At 36.2% G+C, this 22,556-nt stretch overlaps 1 protein-coding gene across 4 annotated transcripts in view; it reads left to right on the top strand.

The window, feature by feature from the left end:
* The window catches only part of FIGN (fidgetin, microtubule severing factor), a 124,919-nt gene that overhangs the window by 96,262 nt on the left and 6,101 nt on the right, over nt 1–22,556 (top strand). For all 4 annotated transcript variants that reach the window (XM_079134814.1, XM_079134812.1, XM_079134813.1 and 1 more), the window contains one exon: nt 17,118–22,556. This exon is cut by the window's right edge and continues 6,101 nt beyond it. In XM_079134814.1, coding sequence (XP_078990940.1) covers nt 17,126–19,372 — 2,247 coding nt within the window. In that variant the 5' untranslated portion in view covers nt 17,118–17,125 and the 3' untranslated portion in view covers nt 19,373–22,556. The remainder of the gene's footprint in view (nt 1–17,117) is intronic.

The raw sequence follows: 22,556 nt of genomic DNA, 5'->3' as shown, positions 1-22,556 counted from the left end.
GAATATCATGTAGGAGGGTGTGGCAGAGGAAAGCAGTTCAGAACCTGACAGCCAGGAAGCAGAGAGAGTGCCCCCCTTTCCAAAACAAAATATAACTCCTAAAGGCGTGGCACAGTGACCTATTTCCTCCAGTCACACCCTCCCTGCCTCCATCCATTCAAGTGGATTGATCCAGTAATTAGGTTATAGCTGTCATAACCTTTGAATATTCTTGGATTGGCTCACACATGAGCCAAACCATAACACCACCTTTCTAGTACAATCTTAACTAAAAATGAGAATGTGGTCTGCCGTTATGCCTACTTCTCCAGGGTTGTCTGTTTTGCTCTGTTCACTATAGTTGGCATTTGGTGCATTTCTCATGGTGGTGATGAATTTGCTTGATCCCTCCTCATTTTCCTTCACTTTGACCTTCTTGTAACCAGGAGTTGCACTTACCTGGAATTAAGGATGTAGCCAGTAGACCATGGAATGACACATGAAAGATGGGTCCTCTGATGAGCTTATAGAGAGATTGAAGTGGTAACTGATTCCTAATAGTGTCTTTGGAAAGATAAAAGGGAATTTAGATGATAAATATACTCCTTGTGTCCTTCAACAACTTCCTACCCATCTCAAAGAGGTGCCTCTCCTTTTCCTTATTATGTGTCTGAAACTTGTGTGTTCTTGATTTTGTCTCTATCTTCTTGAAGACTCTGCTTAATCAAAATTCCCATCCATGCTGCACCCATAAAATGCTTCATCTTTAATTTATCCCTTTCCACTATATCTTTCCCCATAGCTTGGAACAGGGGGTGGCAGATTGACTAGTACATATTTTCAGCTTTGTATGCCATGTTAGCTAGAAGGCCACCCTAGACAGTACATAAACAAATGGGTGAGACTCAGTTCTAGTGAGACTTTATTTACAATTATTGATACATTGCTAAACAACAGAGCAGAGCAGCACTTAATGTTGGAAGAAGATTGCAGTCCAGATACGTCGGGCCCTTTTGAATCCCATGTCAAGCTTCTTATCTGCCTCTCCCCAACCACAAGCATAGTCATATATTTCCCTCCCCTTTAGCCATCTCAAGCTACCTTTCCAGAAAGTGCTAGGCCCACTTGGCTTCATCTGTGATTTGACCCACTTTTCTTCAGGAAGGAAACTTTTTCTGTGTTCTTATTTGATGAAATTCTTGTCAGCTTTCAAGGTGTGCCTCAACTATTGACTCCTCCATGTAGCCACCCTTTCTTACCAGATTTAGAACTGAATCTTTTCTTCACTAAATCTTCTCTGAAGACAGACCATAAGCTCCATCAGGACAGGGACCTGGGTTTCCTAGCCCTTAGAGCTGGAGTTCTCTCCTAGTAACAGGCACTCAGATGTCATGAGTGTCAATAACATATTTTACACAGTTCAGCCAACTGATCACATTTGCTTTTTCTAGTAACATAAAAACCATCAAGATTCAGGAGTTCAAGGGTAAATTTTTAAGAATTTTAGTTTTGAGACTCTCAGTATTTTCTCATAATTGACAACTACTTAAAATAGGAGGAAAAGAAGAAAAGAAAGGAGAGTCAAAGGGAGAGAAGGAGAATAGTATGACTGAAATGATTTCAGATGTAAGTAAAAGAATCCAAATTCTCAGGTATTGTTTTTTGTCTACATGCTTGCTTGCTTGCTTGCTTGCTTGTTTCATAAAAATACATGGAAACTTAACTTTTAGCTTTCTTCAGCAGAAAAATATGGCATGGAAAAAAATTGATTCAGGCGCAAAGAATTAGACTGATACTAGGTATTGTGGGTCCCAGAAAAATTTAAGGAGTAAACCTTCATTCTTTTTAAAAACTATTTGCAAGATATGTATGACCTCTCTGCATATTTTGATTTTGATCTAGAAAGTATGGTCAAAATCTGAAGTACAGAATCCACCTTGTCCAAAGTTCTTACCTGATTAGCACCACTCCCTGTTACAACTTTTATTTCATTATGCGTACTTGACCCATAACTTGATTTACATGCCAGTGTTAAGTTTATGTGTTGCTTTTTCTCTACACTAGTCTGATAAATGTGTGTATCCATTCTCTCTACCTTGTGCTCCTCAAGTTAGAACTGTAGACCAAGGCAATTTCTGCCAACCTAACCAGGGTAAGGTCTTGATGAAATATCTATTAATTAGATGCTCAATCCCTAATTGAAATTCATAACTAAAACATAGCTTCATCATTATGGAAAGTTATTTTTAGAATTCACCAAAGGAATTATTCTTGTTCATCATTATTATTATCATTACCATTATTAGACATCTTGGAGCCTCTCAACTTTTGGAATAAAGGCAAGTGTACAAAAATATACATTCTTTTTATAAAACCATTTATGGTATGAGTCATAAAAAGTTATGTGAGGCTCCACAGGCACCAAAGAGGACCCTTTCTTAGTTTTTGTTTGTTTATTTTTTAATCTAGTAGTAAGTCATTTAAAGATGAAAATACAGGTTTTCCAGTAGTTTTATGAACTGGTTTATGCTTTTGTTGTTGAGGATACGAATTCAGTTACGACTTAAAGAAACAGGAAGATATTTTGATCTGAAAGCTGTATGAATTCACAAGGGAATGAGTTTGGTTTCTGCTCTGCTTTGTAATGCAAAAAAAGTACATTCCACAAAATCAGATGAAACAAGTCATTAATTTGACAGTCTCAGTTCTCATAGTCCTATTGATTCAGAAAGCTGAAAACAGTTATGGAGGCTTATTGGCTCCAATTAGGAGTTGTGAAGCTCTCCAGATTAGAAGGAATTGAGATTGCACTGGGAGAGGAATCATTCAGTAACAGAATCCTTCTTAACAATTTGTCATGAATGGGTATAAACTGTTGGTCTCCTGTTATTTTTTTGTTCTTTTTCACTTGTAGATTATTGTGTTCTTCAAGTTAGAAACTAAGACCAAGGCAAATTTCTGCCAACTTACTATAAGCCCGGGTAAAATCCTGATGAAATACCTATTAAATAGGTGCTTGATTCCTAATTAAAATTCATAATTAAAACCATAGCTTTATCTTTATGGAAAGTTATTTTTAGAAGCACTGGAAGAGTGATTCTTGTTTACCATTATTATTATTGCTGTCATTACATTATTTGACATCTTGGAGGCTCAGCTTCAAAAGCAAATATAAAAAGCATGCATTCTCTTTAATAGGACATTCATAAATGATATGAGTCATAATCATTTATATTTCACAATGTCCAGAATCTCATTTCAAAGCTGATTGTGTCATCTATTAGATTGCTTTTAGAAAAATATATTTTATCTTATCACATGAGAGGTTTCATTTCTTGAATACAAGCTGAAAAAGTTCCCATAAGTCTTTTTTAGTTGTTCTCAAGAAATATTTCCAGATCCTTCTATATAATTATAATATATAAGGATACACCTCAGGATATATTCTATTATTGGAATGAACAATGTAGATTCTATAGGTATATATTTATTTTTAGCACATGCATCATCTTGCATGGAAATAATTCCTATCCTTACAGGTGTGAGACAGTTTTTTCCCTCCTTCTTATCAATAAGAAGCCCAACTAATCTCATGACCACCCTTAGTACATATAAATAATATATATCCATAATACTGCCCTTTAATGGTGAGAGCTTAGTATATAGTTATAAAATAGAAGAAATCAAGGAGAAAATGGTATTCATGTTTGAGGATACTATGTAATGAAAAAATATAATGTTTATATATAATATATATATAATATAGTATGTTGTTTATTATGAAAGGTCAATATTTCTTCAAATAGTCCTTTCAGGATTTTCATTTCTTTTGTATGTGTTAAACACAGTGATTTTTTTTTCCTCATGAACACAATATATTTCTATTTATATCTGAGATAACTTTTCACAAATTTTCATAATAAAATGACAGGAAGTTTTTTAATGAAATGTGGGAATATCAATGAGGAAATATTTGATAACTAGTATCATCAGTCATAAAATCCTTGGTTACCATTTGTTAACAAATAGCCAGTTGAAAATCCTTTTGACCAAGTTGGCATTAGTCTAAAATTTGCTGTACAGTGAACATAATCCTACTTTAATAAGAGATAACTACAATTCCAAGTATATTTAAAATAGAAAAAATAAAATTATTATAATAAATCCAACATCACAGCAACCAATTCAAAGAGCTTAATTATGACACTACTAAATGTGAAAATCTATTCAGTGCTAGGAACACTTTTCACATTACATTCACGCTAAAGATTGGCTGTTAAGAGCTCATTACTGGTATTTTTCTAAAGAGTGGTTTATTAAACACAGTTACCTAATAAGCATCTTTGGTGGTGAAAATTGCTGAAAACAGTAATGAGTCTGATTAGACTTCATTTCAATTACGACAGCTTGTCTAGGAAAAAAAAAGCATATATATAGATATAGATCTCTCTACACACACACACACACACACACACACACACACACACACACACAATCTCCTTGCTGCTGCTTTGGAAGCTACAAGACATCACGGAGTTCAAAAAGGAAAAAAAAAAAAAAAAATCACCTCTGTATTTCCTTTCCTCCACTCTCTAATGAAGAGAGAATTGTCCAAGTCATCATCCAATTTACACACTGGAAAACTGGATGGACAAAGTGAAATCACAATCATGTTTCCTTAAAAACAGCAAAGCCTGCCTTGACTAATATGTCTAAATAAGGTCACCTTTAGTTTCTCTCTGGTTTCATCGTCATCTTCTTCTTAGGAATATAAAGCTATACAGGAGGTGGAAACTTAAAAATGATTCATTCCTATTTGGTTTGTGGAGGTTGTTCTCCAGATTAATAGGCTCATCTTTCAATTATGTTTTCTACATGGACTTCTGCCTAAAATCATAACGATACAGAAGGCTGTTAGATTATCCACGCTAATTATCAGACCAATATTTTAATGCATGTATTGGGAGAGGAAAAATAAAAGCCACAAAGCTTTATGAATGTGCACTAATATTTCACAAAGTGCAAAGGAATATTCAGTAGACACACAACTTGATTTATATATATATATATATATATATATAAATATATATATATATATATATATATATATATATATTGAAGTTTGGAAACAATTTTTTTTAATTGCCAGCAGCAAGAGCAGCAAATCTTTAGCTTCATCTGTATGTCATGACATGTACACTTGTAGATAAGAAAAGAAAAATATAACGCATAAGCAAATAGGTTGTCAAAAATTATGTCCGTGATCACACAAATGGTATGAATCTACATTGTGCACAATTTTTATGTTTTTTAAAAAGAATATTAGCTATATTTTGTAGGAAACCGCCGTTAAATCATGCCTGGGCTATTACTACTTAAACTGGGGGGCGAAACTGTAAAAGGCCTTTATGTGATTAAGCTGTCTTTATTGTCATTTGGGTATTCTAGTAACAATGCTTCTGGACATTATGGCCAGAGATGCAATCCACTATTTTATGCTATATTTTTAATAGATTCTTTTAAAGGTATAATATCTTTGACATTGAACTGGATAAAATAATTTCTGAAGCAAAATGTGAAAACAATGGTTGGATATAGAAGCACTAGATAAAAGGAGGGCACAATAAAACATCCTCACCTGAAAAATCTACACAAGTTAGCTAAGTGATCTTATAATGGCCAGAAATGAAAAGTAAAATATAAATGAAATGGCCACTCTTGTGTGTATACTGATGCTTTTAAAATGACTTACTTAAAAGAAGAGTTTTTCCAGATATATCAGTTTAATGAGTAGGAATGTACTTTTAGATCTATGATTCATCATTAATTCTATGAATTGTCTATAATGATTTTTAAAAACTATTGTATTTACAACACAAAAATAATTAAAAATGGAAGTACTTTCCTGTGTAACCCAATTACAGTTTTAAAGTAAAGATTTGCTTTTCATTTAAATTCAGACCTTCCCAAAAATGAATACTCAGTTAAGGAAATAAGTGTCCATAGTGTATTTTGAGATCATAAATAAAATTTTAAGTTTTATAAATGTGGATCTTTTTGAGGTATTTAACCTGCTTTAAACCATGAAAACCAAATATATAGCTAAATAAAATTTTAAGCAGTGCTTAATTTTGATTAAAAATATGATGTATGCTTTACATATCAGTTAAATAAGAATTTGTTTTTGGTGTCCTGGGGTACAGGTCAGCAATAAAGTATGTGCTTAATGTGTATAAGGCCCTGCATTTAGTCCCCAACACCCTTAACCCCACCACAAGTGCATTAGAATGTTTTTTGGGGGGTCAGAAATTATTAATGGTAAAGATCGTATGAAACAGATCATTTAGGAGGATAAAATCAGTTTTCAAAATAATTTTTTCTTCTATTGTTTCTTTCCCCCATTTTCTGTATGTCCTTTCCAAACTACAAATACATATAATTACGGGCACCTATATTTGATTTTTCACATGGTCTACTTGTGTTATCTGCGTAGTTCTGTATACATTTTGAATTTTCTGTTGCTTTGGGAATTTGAGTGCAATTAATGAGATAAGACAATTTGAAGAAGTAGCAGAAAGATTTCACTAAAACTAGCAAATTTAAAATTAAGCTTATTTCAACTTATCACATCATTTCCAACTATGACTAGAAAATCCCTCCCTTTATCCTAAAATGATTAGCAAACACTGTATTATCCATAACCCAGGAGGATAGTAAAATATTTTATGATCATCAACAAGAATATAAAATTTTAGAATAGTTTAGACCATAGAGAAGTAATATCATTCTAGCTTTTAACTCTACTGAGTACAATATTGACAGCAACATTATTTTTAACTGCTCTATTAGAGACAAAGTAAACCACACGTTTGTTCACAGCAGAAGAGAATTGAACTGGGATTTTTTGGAGAATTATAAGCAAAAGAAAGAAGATCTATGTTTGATGTGATTAATACACATAGAACTGGATTGACCATTTATTCAATTTAGCCAAAGTTTTTTAAACAATAACAGCATTATCCATCTAACAGTAGATGAAATTGTGCAGTTAATTATTGTCATAAAGAACACAATCAAGGTGGGATAGGAAGAAGCAATTTCTTTCCTTGTGGTCTGTCCTGTTAGCATGTTCCCATGGATGGTGTTGTTGGACACCTCCTCCAGGATGGGAAATGCCATTTCCTTTGAAGATGCTGGTCTCCTCTGCTTCTATCTTGTTATGCAGCACTTTTTTGTTTTTACAAATGAAAAAGCCAACCACACTAACAATCAGACTGTCATTCACATTGCACTTTAACAAGGTTCTATTTATCTGGAAATCATAGCATCCCAATTACAGGTGGAGTCCATTTTTATTTTCCCAGACCCACTATGGGGCAGGGTAGGGAGAATGTAAAGGTGATAATACTACTGTCCCTACTGAGAGCACTTCACTTTTCATCCTGTACTATGCTGGTTGTTTTCTAAAGCAGTTTATCTTCATATGTCCTCTTCCGTGGAAGAAACAACACTAAACCTACCAAAACTCATTTCATATGTAGCTTTTTCCACTGCCTTCAGATCAAAGTTATTTTCTTCAGGCTGGACTAAATTATACACAGGTCCCAGGAGTGAAGGACATTGAATTAATGCACTATGTCACCCCAACCCTGACTATAGAGTATTTTTTTCAAAGTCCAAGACACTATTTTGCTATTGCATTAAAAATTAATGCATGAATTGCCAAAAAGAAAAAAATTGCATAAATAGCCTAAACAAATTTTGTCTATATTTTGTACACTTTAGATTCACCTAAAACAAAAAGTTTTTAAGGAGAATGGTTGAAGGATTGTATTATGTAATATGTAAATAATATGCTTGCTCCTTTTCTAATTATATGAGAACCCTCAGTCTTAAATAAGCATTTTTTATGTAAACTGTCTTTTTAGAATTAAGTTCCAGAGAAACAGAAAAGAGGAGGAATGCAAATTCCATTTTACACAAGGTCCTGAGGTTTGGGAGATTCTGAATTTGTTTATTGACCCTTGTCAGCTTGGTGTGTTGGGCTAAAATGAATAGAGTTAAATTTAAATATAACTAAATTGAACATTACATTTAGATACTTGAAATAGAATATACACATACAAGTAAGTATTTCCAAGTAGGTTTGTACATAATGATAATAATATAACATTTTAGGATTGTGACTGAGGAAATCAAGTAGCCATATTCATAATTCAAGGTAACATGTTGCCTTAATTTGTGTTAATTAAAAGTGCAAATATACATTATATGGTAAAATGGTATCTTCTGAACCAACTGTAATAATCTTATCCTTTTAGGATGATTGTAAATGTTATCTCTGAAAAGTCCCCTTTAAACATAGAGATTCAGAACACTTAGGAAATATACAATACTTTTGGCATTTGGGTTTCTGTCTCTGGGTCCATCATATAGGCTAGGTGCCATGAATCTAGCATGGGGCTCTCCGGTTGTGTTAACCCCATTTATCCCTGCATGCTACACAGCTCACCTGTTATTTACACACTTAAGAGAGTTGATTCTGCAGAACAGGGGAGTGCTCTGTTGTGACACAGAGCATACATATTCATTAGCCCTGGCAGTCCCTATGGACTTATGCTGTGTCCTGATGATCTTTGTATGACAAAAAGAACTGGGGGAAGGGCAGATAGTCTTAATGGATTGAAAAACATACATGGGAAGAGAGAAGAGGCACATGAGAAATGAAAGGCTGCAAATAACAAATTTAAAGGTTAACTATAAAGCACTGCTTAAACTGATGATAAATTGTTAAAAATTCACAGAAGTAGCAACAACAATACATTTGACTTCACATGGGAAAATCACCACTTATCTCAGACTCTTTCCCTTGCAATAGTTGATGACACCTGACATTAAGATTAGGAATATGAATCATTTGCATAGTTTGGATTGTTCATATATGCAGTGATGGATTCTTTGAATTACTTACCGGAGGATATTCACAGTTTTGGTCACTGCTTTTGGTTTTAGATTATTATTAAAAATTTTTTGCCCAGAAACTTTAAGCTGCCCCCCAGTTCCACCCACACAAATCATGTGAAATCATATTTTTTAAACTCTGAGGATTTCTGTGTGTCAGTATATTTTCATTTGTATTGGTTAAGTATTGGAAATTTTAGAGTACCACAGGAAAAACATGTACTTATTTTTGAATTATGATCATGGTTTCCTGAGTTGCTTTAAATGATAGTTGTATATCCTGATCATACTGAATATAATTTCTGTGGTCTGAAAGTGATATTTCTGTCATCAGTGTAATTTTTTTTTGCATAAGTGCTTTGCTTTCATCCTCATAAATATAAACCATCTTCTTATATGTGTCTTGCATATATTAAAAATAATGACCAGTCAGATCCACACATACCAAGTTTCATCTTCAGTATGGAAGTATTGGCAAAATAGTTTTTCCTAATTAAATTTGATCATGTTTTGATGAGTGACTATTTAATGCATTTCAAATCATAAGTCACCTACAAGTTAAATTTAAAGACAGGACTTATCCTATCCCAGTCCAAGTCATGGTGCCTGCAACATTGAACATAGGATCTCACTAGGCCAGTGAAGACACACAGGACCATTCATCTAACAACTTTATATACAAAAAGGAAGCACACCTTTAACAGTAGATTAAACAACTTCCCAAAAGTTGTAAAACTAATGCAACCAAATAACAAAAGATGCCTTAATTACTAGAGTAAGCTTTGGTGTGTGGTATGAGAATCTACAGCATATTCAAAAAAGCATATAAGAAATGGTGGAGATGAATTTGTGGAAAAGAAGAAATTATATCTGACATGTGCAAAAAGGGAAACTGAGACAATCATCTTGGACCAGTTTTTTAAAGATAACATTATCCATTATTCCACACTATTGTACTAATGACCCTGAATGGAGAAGAAAACTATCAGTTATTTTAAAGAGGGCAGAGATGCTTTTTTATAAAAAATAGTACTTGGAAAATATTTCTTCCAAAGTGACCACGTGTTTTAAAATACTTTACAAGCACTACACTTACTTGCTAATTTTCAAGAAAATGTACTGAAGTGAAAAAACTGGTGCTTGAAGCTCCAGAGTGAAGTCATATAATCAAATAGCTATGTGACCTGTTAGATATAAAAATATGTGATATAATAGGAAGTGGGACAGCATGACTTGGAGGAAAGGTTATGCTGTGTCCAAAGAGGAAACAGTTCTTCAGATTTAGCCAACTGTTGCCAGGCAAAAATGAAGTGTTCTAAGATCTTTAGTTTGTCTGAAAAATAAGAAATATGGAAATTTGAATTTTTATATAAAGTTGACTGATTTTTTAAAACCCAATGCTGGCCATACAAAACTGCTGAAGGCTGTTTGTTACCTTCAAACTGTGAGATTTCAATTTCTCTGTAAGAGGGACATGTAGAAGTGTTTATTTACTAGGGACCATTTAACCAGAAATGCCTTTGTGATTCTTTCAAAGGGTTGTTTTTATGTAAATATGGTGGGTGGGGGGATTTGCTATAAAATGAATTATAATTTGAAGTCTTGAGGTGTGAAATATGAATTAAAGTGAAAATAATTTTACAGCATTAAGTTATATAATTAGAATATCTTATTTTGAGACTGGAGGTTTTGAGAACATTCTTAATTGGTTTTAAGCCTCTAAGTTCTTTGTTTCTTAGTTTTTTTATTTAAAATATTGAGCCACTAATAACATAAAAATATTAAATAAAGTACCATGAAAAAATTTTGAATTTTTGACACCTTTTGATCAAGGAGATAACTTTTTTGTGTTAAGTATGAAAGAATTCCATACCTTTCTTACGTTCAACATTTCCACTAGAAGATTTCCTCTTCAGTAGCTGTCCTGAAGTTGGAGAAAAACTGATCTATAACATTTTAGGAGTGACTTCGCTTCTTTTTCTATAGCTAATGTTGTTTTGTTTTATGTTTAGTGCATCTCTGACTTTTTCAAAATAAATAATAATAACTAATAATTGTGCAGCAGTTCACCCTTGGAAACTATTTTCACAAAATGTTACTACTTTAGATAATGCTAGCACCTAATAGCAATCTAGTAGGATAGACCGCCGGTGTTCCACAGCTGAGGAAAGGGAGTACATTGTGCTTGAGCAGCTTGATCAAGATTAGAGGAGGTAAATGATGATACATGCAGTGCCAATGTTCTGATTTCCAATCCCCAAATTTTCACTCTTAAAATAAAATTGTAAAGCTTGTTTCTTTAGTCTCTTTCTACCCCAACAATGTAGTAACGGCTCCAAATAAAATTCTGTGATACGCAAGATCATACACAACCTCATAGGACACCATAGTAAGGAAAATACCAAACTGAAAAGTGAGACCGTCTGGAGTGGACTAAATCATTTTTTAAAATCCTATCAATCCCCAAAATCAAGAATGTAATTTTAGAGAATTTAGAATGTGAAATTATGAAGAAGACAAAAAGCTGAAAGATTTTATCACCTTGAAATCAAACTAGAGTCCCTTGAATCATGTGGAGCACCAAAGCTTTGCAGATAGGGCACCCTGGGTTTGCTAAGTAAATTTGAGACTCCCTTTATCACATGCAGATTAGAAAAGAATTCTAGTTTTGGTATGCTGATGATGGAACCAAATTAGATGGATTAAAGAGAATATGTAGTTTTAGTGCTTCACCTCTTCCCTTTCCCCCGTTTATTATTTTTAATCTAATGTTATATTTTAAGGTAAGGAGTTATCAGGGAATAGGCTGAGGAAATTTCCAGATCAAATGCATTAGTACAACTAATACTAGGTACTGCTTTGTTGGCCTCTCAGCTGACAAGGATGACTAGACAAGAGAGCAGGGCTGCTGAGTCTGCTCAAACATTTCATCTGATCCTCACTCCCTTGAAGAATAACAATTAGATATTGCACAGGGCAGGTTTCAGTACCAGAAGGTTTAGAGTCCCTCTTTCAGTTTGTAGTCCCACTCCATAAGCCTATAATTTTAGCAAATGAATTTGCTATTTTCTACTTGAAATTCTGAATTCTCTGCGTGTTTATTCCTAAGAGATGATGCATTCATTGCATTATGAGGCTGAGAGGACTGTAAACTGATATAATTACTTTGCTGTATTTACTCTAGTTTTGATTGTTTTCCAGAGAGAGCCTTGCTAAACAGTGAATTAAAATGTTTTAATGTTAAAAAGCAGTGAGGAAACGTTGAGAGGTACAGTAGCTCAACAGACTGTAGTAAGCATGGTGATGTGGTGCGGCTCTCCCAGAGCAGGCAAGCCCTTTTTGCCTGCAGGTGTTTGCCTCAGGTCTCTGCCCTTAGGAGAGAATGCACAAATGAGTGCTGAGTCCCTAGCAGCCAGAATTACCCTATGGGAACATAATAGAAGAGGAGAGCTTTAGACCTGACACACTGTTGAATAGCATATGCGCATTAGGGTGAGAACAGGTGTAGTGAGTGCATGCCTCAATTAATATTTCCAAGAATATTACAAAAAAGTAGATTCTAGAAGACCTAGCATTTTGTTTCTAATTTCAGTGGTCTGATTTCCAATCCCAAAATTTGGAAAGTTTTGTTTATACCCTTCATTTTTCTGTGTAACTGTTTCTTTATAACTTTGAGACTATGGCAGAACTTCAGGGGATATCAGAGTTGCTATTTCAGAACTAATCAAACAGCAAAGTGAAAGAAGTAACAGGACAATAGCAGTTTAGTAATTAAACCTACGCTCTGAAATGTTTAGTAATGATAATAATGGTAAAAGTTATCAAACCCACCATATAGGAAATAGAGGAAATATATATAGGAAATATAGACTTGCTGATTTATGTATATATAAATTCATCCTATGGCAATAAAATAAGAAAATATTCAGAGGTTTTATTGTAGCTCCTGCCATCTCTATTCAACACTTATGACAAATTATCTTAAAAGCAATTTTCTATTAAATTATTTTTAAAAGAAACACATTGCATTGTGAAATTTGCCACACGTGTTAAGAATTTTCTCCTTTTAAAAATAAAATTTGATGTTTTGGAACAATTTTTACTTATCTCTAAGACCTATTTTTCTTAGTTTCCTGTTTTCTGAAGTTTTACTTTACCTATTTAATCTACTTTCAAAAAATAGTGAGTTATTGTTCTGGAGTCAAATATCTAGTAATACTAAAATAATGTCTTCTCTGAGGTTTTTCTTTTCCTTTTCTGAGGAGAAATCATGTAAAAAGCTGTTTTTAAACTTCTATCATTTGGGGGTACCAAATTAAATACTGCTTCTCATTCAGAGGAGCAGCCCAGTCAAATGGGGCATGATTATTTTGTTCAGAGAACATGTGGTTCTGCATTTTCTTCATCTCAAATCAAAATTATCATGAATAGCAAGTTTGCTCTTACTTATAAATTAATGTTAAAACTCAAGAAACTGGTAAAAGGCTCTTTTTGCTTCTAAGGCCAGGGCAATCTTTTGAGCACTGCTTTCTTTAGATCCCAGTAATATTAAGAACTAGTTTATGGTTAACTATGATTATGCTTTCAAATTGCTTTAAAGATTTGAAAGCACTGTTTAAAACCTCATATTTCAGAGGGTGTGAACAATTCTGTTCCCTTAAGTTTAATGAAAACTCAATCTTGCCTTTTGCAGCCTTGGTAAAGTTATTGTTATTTAGTATGCATCAATAAATAAACTATCAATTATCTTGGTGAGCACATCCAAAACTAGCTTGAGATTTCAAAGGCAATGGTGTATCCAGTAATTGTTATAAATAAATACTTTTGATAGGATCTTCGCTTGATTTTAGATGAGAGAGAAATCTTATGAAATTTAATTAGTTTTGCTAAACTATGTAGAAATACCCAGTAAAAATGGACAGTCTGTTTTATTAACTGCATATGCCCATCTTTTAAGCAGTTGTAACTTAAGATCACTTTTTTGTTTCTTTTTTTGTAAATGATTAATTTACATTCTGCTTTTAATATATATGTGCATATATATTTATGTGTATGTCTATGTATACACACATGTGATAAACCTAAACCAGTTTAATTTTTGTTAAGAGGTATTTTGCTCTATCATGTTTGATCTGTGTGTTTATCAACTAATGCCAACGGTATTTAGCTCAGCTAAATGAAAGGAAGCCCTGCCCTTTAACTTGTGAGTGTGTGTTGTAAATTCCTTTGCCTGTGATTTCTAAATTATTTTCTGAGCCCTTGCTTCAAAACATTCACGTTTCTTCTGTATTTAGCTCATAAAGTGTCCAATCATAGGATATGTAAGTGGTTATTTTCTCCATTCATTATTTTGATAATATTTAAAGAAAAAAATCCTAATAGAAATTCCCTAGAAATAATTTACAGGACTAATGAATTTATAGGTCTTTTAGACAGTTCTACATTACAGTCACATTAATATTCTCTCCTTTTTATAAGGCTTGAAGTAAATCCCATGACACTAGAAGAATTTAGATACTGATTACTTGCGATTGGTTCCTGGTGATTTGCTCTTAATAATTTCCAGTTGAATTTAATGAAAGTATGATTCCTGAAATGCTGCTTCATTAAAATTGCATCTTTTTCTCTTTAAGTGTGGTTTCAGTCATTTCCCCCATTTTGCGGTGTGTTTTCCTCCCCGTTAAAAAGCAATGATTGAGAAAGCCAAGACAATTAAGCATATCGCTTTAGTTCTTCCTAGAACTCACTGCCACAGCCTCTCTGAGCAAACTGATGCGAGCCACACGTCATCAGGATTTACAGTACTATTTTACAATTTGATGAGATTATTTTAAAATATGCAAAATTTTAAAACAAAAATATACAAAGATTTGGGGCAGGGAAAGCAAAGAAAAAATCTGTTGCATATACAAGAGAAATAAGGTCTTTCATATTTTTACTAGATATATACACACATATACATATATAAAGGTTGATTAAGTTATACTGTGCAGCATTCAGACTTAATTTAACTGAGTTGGTGATTTGCAAATGAATATCTACATGGATCCTTTTTTAAAATCCAAATGCAAATGAGTACAACTGCAGTAAAATATATTTGCAAATGAATCCTGTTGCTTTATTCATTTATTGTGTAATTACTGCAATCCTTCCCACCTTGTTTTCAGTATTTCTTAATCATTAAGTCGGAAGCATGACAGCAGTGCCAGCCCTGGCATGATTCTCTTTGACTAAAACCTTGTAAATTAACACAATTAGCACAGCATCATCCTGCTAATTAACTTCCAGTGTCTGGTGCAGTGGTTTTGCAAACAAGGAAGAGGGAGTCAGAAGGGAATCAACATGCCATTCTGTTACCAAACTGTGTGCTGTATTCAGTTTAGCTCAGTAAGTCAAAGCTGGCCATGTCAGAAGCCAGAGTCAGGCAATGAAGAGCTAAAGGGGTGGAGGGAGGAGAACAGAAGGTGGTAGAAGCTGTCAAAATAGACTGGAAATTCAGGAGGGAACTGATGCCACAGATGCTTCATTTAGACCAGGCCTCCTTATCTAGGAATCTCTGCCAGAGGGCACAAGACAGTTTGCAAAATTCACTTTGGGTAATACAAAAGAGATTAAGGAGGCCTAATATAGCTGTACCAGAACAGGAAATGTTCCAACCAAGCAGAAATTAGAATGGGATGATAGGATGATGGGAAATAGGAGAGCAGGGTTCTAGTCCTCTTCTGCAACTAACTACATGTGAGGCCTTGAAGGGTGCTTTAGCAATCTCTTTGGGCCATGTTTTTCTAATCTGTGAAATAAGTTCATTTCCAAGGCCTTTTTAAAAGTTTAAATTCAAATGATTCCCTGATTCAAACTGCTTAGATTGTTCTCTTAAATAGGAAAAATACTTATTTTATAGTGTGCTCAACAGTCACTTTGCTTCAGTTTGTAATCTAGCAAATGACAGAATACCTATATGAGCCCATTATCTAGCAGTGTTTTTTTCAGTTTCTGCCACACACAGCTTCCTGTAGAAACGTAAAGACAGAAACCAGAATGTCTCCCCCATTCTTAACTTCCTTTCACTCCTCTCTCTCTCTGTCTCTCTCTGTCTCTCTCTCTCTCTCTCTCTCTGTCTCACTTTCTCATATGCATATACACATATTTATACATATACGTATCGTGTACATATGATGTTCAGTCCTCCCCTCATGGTACCATGGAGGCTACAAAGGGAGGATTATAAGAGAAAGAGGGAGAATGCTAGAAGACAGATAGACAAGTGATGCTTGTTTTTTTTTTCAGAGACTCAACAACAGAACTGAGAGGCAGAAAGGAGCCAGTTGTAATTCATACCGAGTTGTAGGCTTTGTGCGATGAAAGCGATGGAGCGCTGCCTGGGAGATTGCTTTGCTGCACTCCACGAAGCAGATTTGAAACTGTCGTGGACCACTTTAGATGAGAGTTGGATTATGGAATGACCTGCTATGTCTGTGTCATATTGTTCTGCGCAGGGAGCATTATACTGTGCTAACTAGGTGTTCAGTACCAAATAAGAGAGGTATCCTAGATGTGATCTGTCAGCTGTGTCTCATTTTTATATTGTTAAAATATAAAACAGAAACTGTGATGTGAAGAGACAGAATAGCTAGATATTGTACATGTTAATACTATCACATGCCAGATATTTAAAATCTATGAATATTTTATTGGAAGAACCCATGATTGAATTCTCATTCACAGAAATGTGTGTGTACATATATATGTCTGTGTATGTATGTGTAATATACAGTAAATTGATGGGCTTGGCAGAAATAGATTTGCTTATTACTTAAAAATGAAAAGCACTGGGACTTCTACAGAGTTTTCTTTTAAATGCAGTTTACTTTCATACAGGGCTACAATTCAGTTCATTTTAAAGAGTTTAGATTATAGAGATCTGACTGGGAATGTAGTTCAGTTGTAGAGTGCTTGCCTAGCATGCACAATGCCCTGGGTTCAATGCTCAGTCCCACAAAAGCATAATATATAGATCATAATGGGTATTATAAGCTGTGGAGATCCTTTATAATGTAGATATCATTAATGGAAGATAATAGGTAGAAAACTTGTTTGGTGGAGGGGGGGAGCTTTAAGACTTGTGATGAATAGTTAAGTGAATTAATTGTTTCCACCCCCTTCCCCCAAATCCTTAGGCTTGAAGATGCAGTGGACGCCGGAGCATGCCCAGTGGCCAGAACAGCACTTTGACATCACCTCAACCACTCGGTCTCCTGCCCACAAAGTTGAAGCCTACAGAGGTCATTTGCAGCGCACCTATCAGTACGCCTGGGCAAATGATGACATATCTGCCCTGACTGCATCCAACCTACTAAAAAAATATGCAGAGAAGTATTCTGGCATTTTGGAAGGTCCTGTGGACCGACCCGTTCTCAGCAACTATTCAGATGCACCATCGGGACTTGTGAATGGTCGGAAAAATGAAAGTGAACCCTGGCAGTCCTCCTTGAATTCTGAGGCTGTTTATCCCATGAACTGTGTTCCAGATGTTATTACCGCCAGCAAAGCTGGAGTCAGTTCAGCCCTCCCTCCAGCAGATGTCTCTGCAAGTATAGGGAGCTCTCCTGGGGTGGCCAGCAACCTGACCGAACCTAGTTACTCAAGTAGTACCTGTGGAAGCCACACCGTACCTAGTCTTCATGCAGGGCTCCCATCTCAGGAATATGCCCCAGGATACAACGGATCATATTTGCATTCTACTTACAGTAGCCAGCCAGCACCTGCACTTCCTTCACCTCATCCATCTCCTTTGCATAGCTCTGGGCTCCTACAGCCACCACCACCACCTCCTCCACCACCAGCCCTGGTCCCAGGCTACAATGGGACTTCTAACCTCTCCAGTTACAGCTATCCCTCTGCTAGCTATCCTCCTCAGACTGCTGTGGGGTCTGGGTACAGTCCTGGGGGTGCCCCCCCTCCTCCTTCAGCATACCTGCCTTCAGGAATCCCTGCCCCCACCCCTCTGCCCCCCACCACTGTTCCTGGTTACACCTACCAGGGTCATGGTCTGACACCTATTGCACCCTCGGCTCTGACAAATAGTTCGGCAAGTTCTCTCAAAAGGAAAGCTTTCTACATGGCAGGGCAAGGAGATATGGACTCCAGTTATGGAAATTACAGCTATGGCCAACAGAGATCTACACAGAGTCCTATGTACCGAATGCCTGACAACGGCATTTCAAACACAAATCGGGGGAATGGCTTTGACAGAAGTGCTGAAACATCATCCTTAGCATTTAAGCCAACGAAGCAGCTAATGTCCTCTGAACAGCAAAGGAAATTCAGCAGCCAGTCCAGTAGGGCTCTGACCCCTCCTTCCTACAGTACTGCTAAAAATTCATTGGGATCGAGATCCAGTGAATCCTTTGGGAAGTACACATCGCCCGTAATGAGTGAGCATGGGGATGAGCACAGGCAGCTCCTCTCTCACCCAATGCAAGGCCCTGGACTCCGTGCAGCTACCTCATCCAACCACTCTGTGGACGAGCAACTGAAGAACACCGACACGCACCTCATCGACCTGGTAACCAACGAGATTATCACCCAAGGACCTCCAGTGGACTGGAGTGACATCGCTGGTCTCGACCTGGTGAAGGCTGTCATTAAAGAGGAGGTTTTGTGGCCAGTGTTGAGGTCAGATGCATTCAGTGGACTGACGGCCTTACCTCGGAGCATCCTTTTATTTGGACCTCGGGGAACAGGCAAAACATTACTGGGCAGATGCATAGCCGGTCAGCTGGGGGCCACATTTTTCAAAATTGCCGGTTCTGGACTAGTTGCCAAGTGGTTAGGAGAAGCAGAGAAAATTATCCATGCCTCTTTTCTCGTGGCCAGGTGTCGCCAGCCCTCAGTGATTTTTGTTAGTGACATTGACATGCTCCTTTCCTCTCAAGTGAGTGAGGAACACAGTCCAGTCAGTCGGATGAGAACCGAATTTCTGATGCAGCTGGACACTGTACTAACTTCGGCTGAGGACCAAATCGTAGTAATTTGTGCCACCAGTAAACCAGAAGAAATAGATGAATCTCTTCGTAGGTACTTCATGAAACGACTTTTAATCCCACTTCCTGACAGCACAGCGAGGCACCAGATAATAGTACAACTGCTCTCACAGCACAATTACTGTCTCAATGACAAGGAGTTTGCACTGCTCGTCCAGCGCACAGAAGGCTTTTCTGGACTAGACGTGGCTCATTTGTGTCAGGAAGCAGCGGTGGGCCCCCTCCACGCCATGCCAGCCACGGACCTTTCAGCCATTATGCCCAGCCAGTTGAGGCCCGTTACATATCAAGACTTTGAAAATGCTTTCTGCAAGATTCAGCCTAGCATATCTCAAAAAGAGCTTGATATGTACGTTGAATGGAACAAAATGTTTGGTTGCAGTCAGTGATAACGTCTTTTTAAAAAAAATGCAATGAATGTTGGCACACACACATAAAACCTGCTACATAGGGAATAGAGCCCCTTTCCAGTAGTGTTTAAATTGCAAAGGGTACTGGGGAAGACGACAATTAAGTTGCATCTTTAGAGTCAGGGTAGATTTGGAGGAAAAGTGGATCAAATAAGAGCTTCTGATTTGAAAGCCCCAGATGACAGAAAGCGTATGCGGATGCTCAGTTCGGTTCAAGCTAGACAACACTCACCAAGGAGCAAGGTGCAAGTGTGTTGATTTCAGAAGGACATGAACCTCGTGTGTTGATTCCATTCTGCTGTTCTCGAGATTTAGTTGCTGTCAAGTGCCTGGAGTGGTGCTTTATTTTTTGTTTGCCTCACAATTACATTGGTGGCATGTGCTAATATAAAGAGCTTTAACTTCAAACATTATTGGACTAAAGAGATGAACGGTTGTGTTACAAACAGAAAACCAGATTTTTGCCATTTTAAGAGCAACAGTATTCCTCAATCCTGTCTGTTCTGCAGTATTAAGCTAAGAACAGGTAAAACAGGGTAACGGTAATCTGGACCTTAATTTCTGCAGTTCATTTCTTTTAATGTTCTTGTCTGCAAAAACTCAGGAAAGTGATTGTGATTTGTACAGTACCTCAAAGGAATGTGTTGAAAGCACTATGTACTGCTGAGAGTAATAGGATAGGCTTCAATGTTACTTTATATTAAAATGTATGTTTACCTCAACAATTGGAAAATAGCAAGGAAAATTACTTTGAATGTATCCAGAAAAAATACTGAAGTGTGATACAAATGAATACTTATGATTTAAAGTAGAAATGGAAGGATTTTTTAAAAGTTCTTTTACTAATTATGGGGAATTAACCAGAGCAGAATAATTCTTTATGTCAATAACTGCAAGAGTTCTTAGTACATTGCTCCTTGATAATTAAGTGAAATGTTCTTAAAAGGTACACTGGTTAATGGAAAGCTACTTATTCAGTTTGTGTTAGTGTCTCGAACAGTCAGCCACAGACCTATTTAGGACCCTGAAAGTCACAGTACCTGAAAACGAGGACTGCCTTTTACTGCCTAGCTGGTAGTGGGGTGGCGGTGGTGGTACTTTGCAAGTTCTCCCTCAAACTGCTGGGAATGGTGTCGTTCTCTTCACTAATCTAGTTTATAGGCTTGCCGTGCTGTTTGATAGAATGCAGAGGATAGCAGCAACCCAAACCCACAAATAAGGAAAAATTTTAAAACAACCAATATATATCTCCACAAAGAGCCTCTTCATCCCTTCCCCTGTTTGACTTCACTCTTGTCAGTGCAATTCTGCTTCTCATTTTGAAATCCGGGCTCCCATGCTCCTGCGTTCATTTCTACCTCAGTTTTGTTGCATTTCTCTCGGAAAGCAAAGTAGGAAATTGGAAGTGGACACACACACACCACAGTATAGCTTGCCAAACATGTCGCTTTGTTTTCTTCCATCTCCGCATAAATCAAGTTTTCTAAAACATCAGTCTTTATGCTTACTTCCACCTCAGTCCACCACCCACCTCCCATAACATATGTGACATTTTTCTTATTTCCCCATTCCTCTTCTGCTTCCTGCCAACTTGTTCTTTGTATCCTTTAATGCTTTATGTGCAACTTTTCATTGAGAGCTGGCTGATGTTCACGAATGCCTCTGAACAGTCACACTGCAGGCTGTAGCTTACCAAAGCCACTGCCCGTGCATAAGCAGAACAGCCTAGCGTTTTGAATGTATTTTCCTGGTTTTTTTTTTTTTTTCTTTCTTTCTTTCTTTTTTTAGTTTAGAAATGCAGTAACAAAACTGTTGCAAAGCACTGGCATTTTATGTATTCAATAAGTGATGTACTTTTTAAAAAAATAAATAAATAAATGCAATGAGAAGCCCCAAGAAAGTTCTTTCTGTTAATTTTTTTTTTCTTTCAAAATTTTTTACTGAGCTCATCCATAATGTTAAATTCCCTGAAACATTTAACATAGAGAAACTACTTAGGGACTTCATGTTTCTTAAATTTTGTGATGCTTGATGATCATCCCCCCCCACACACTTTTTTTTTTATCTTTCATGTTGGTAAAAATTAAGCAAATGAATCAGAATTTAATTCACTATGATATTCTATCAGTTGAAACCGTGCTTAAATATAAATAGTTCATATTAAAAAGCAGTGCCTTTCATTAAGGATACAAAAAATAATACTTAAACATGTCCTCTGCTTTTCACAAGTGAATAAATGCTATAGTCATAATCTGGGTCTACCGCGTATATCCCTTGTCGTAAGGAAATTCTGGTATCCACATTAACTTGTAGGTCCATATTGAGCTCACTGACAAGTTTCCTTTTGCACAGTGCTGACCTATTTTCTGTCTTTTAGACATTACACTCATTTCCGCCAACATGTGTGTTCACTTGAAAGCATCTGGCAAGTTTTGACAAACCCAGTCTTATTTAGATGACTTCAGAAAAATCCTACATTGACCCACCTTTTTTTGTGACTAGTGAGATTTAATGCCAAATATATGACTGCACTATTGTGTTTCACACTCATTTATAAGACTGAAAATAAATTAAAGTTATACATATTGGCTTTTAGCTTTAAATGACTTAAAAAATTCATTTGACATAAGTGGTCAAAATTCATGAATTTAGCAGACGCTGAAGTTGTGTGTGATTTTCATTTAGCCTCACCAGTTCTAGGATTTGCTCTCTTAGGAAATTGGGCAGGATGAAGAAATGAAGATCTGTTGGAGAAGCTAAGGCTGGACTTTGAGTAGAAGTGCTCGCCTGTGATTCTTTGATTCTACATGTAAGCCCTTCTGTAGATTAGCCTAATAATGAGCTCTTTTCTGACCATCTGTTTGGGGGCTTTGGGAGGGAATGGGTTCCACATCCTCAGAGGTGACTGTGTACCTTGGAGATAGTACCTTGAAGCTGAGTAACCAGGTTTCATACTCTTGGCCTCTTACTGACTATGAAGAATATGGAGAAGGCTTCTAGTAAAGGTAAGGTAATGCACCAGTCCAGACCTCTTGCTGTCTGGCAGGGGATTCAAACAGTTTACCTAATAGCCTCTAGTTTCCTTCTTCACAACGGCAGTAACATTTCCAACAGGGACACAAAGGAAGAGAAGGAAGCTACTCCAGTGGAAGGATCAATAGAA

Source organism: Sciurus vulgaris (assembly GCF_902686455.1).
Source record: "Sciurus vulgaris genome assembly, chromosome: 3".
Taxonomy (NCBI): Eukaryota; Metazoa; Chordata; class Mammalia; order Rodentia; family Sciuridae; genus Sciurus; species Sciurus vulgaris.
Note: the sequence above shows the minus strand (reverse complement) of the source record. Positions and strands in the feature narration are given on the sequence as shown.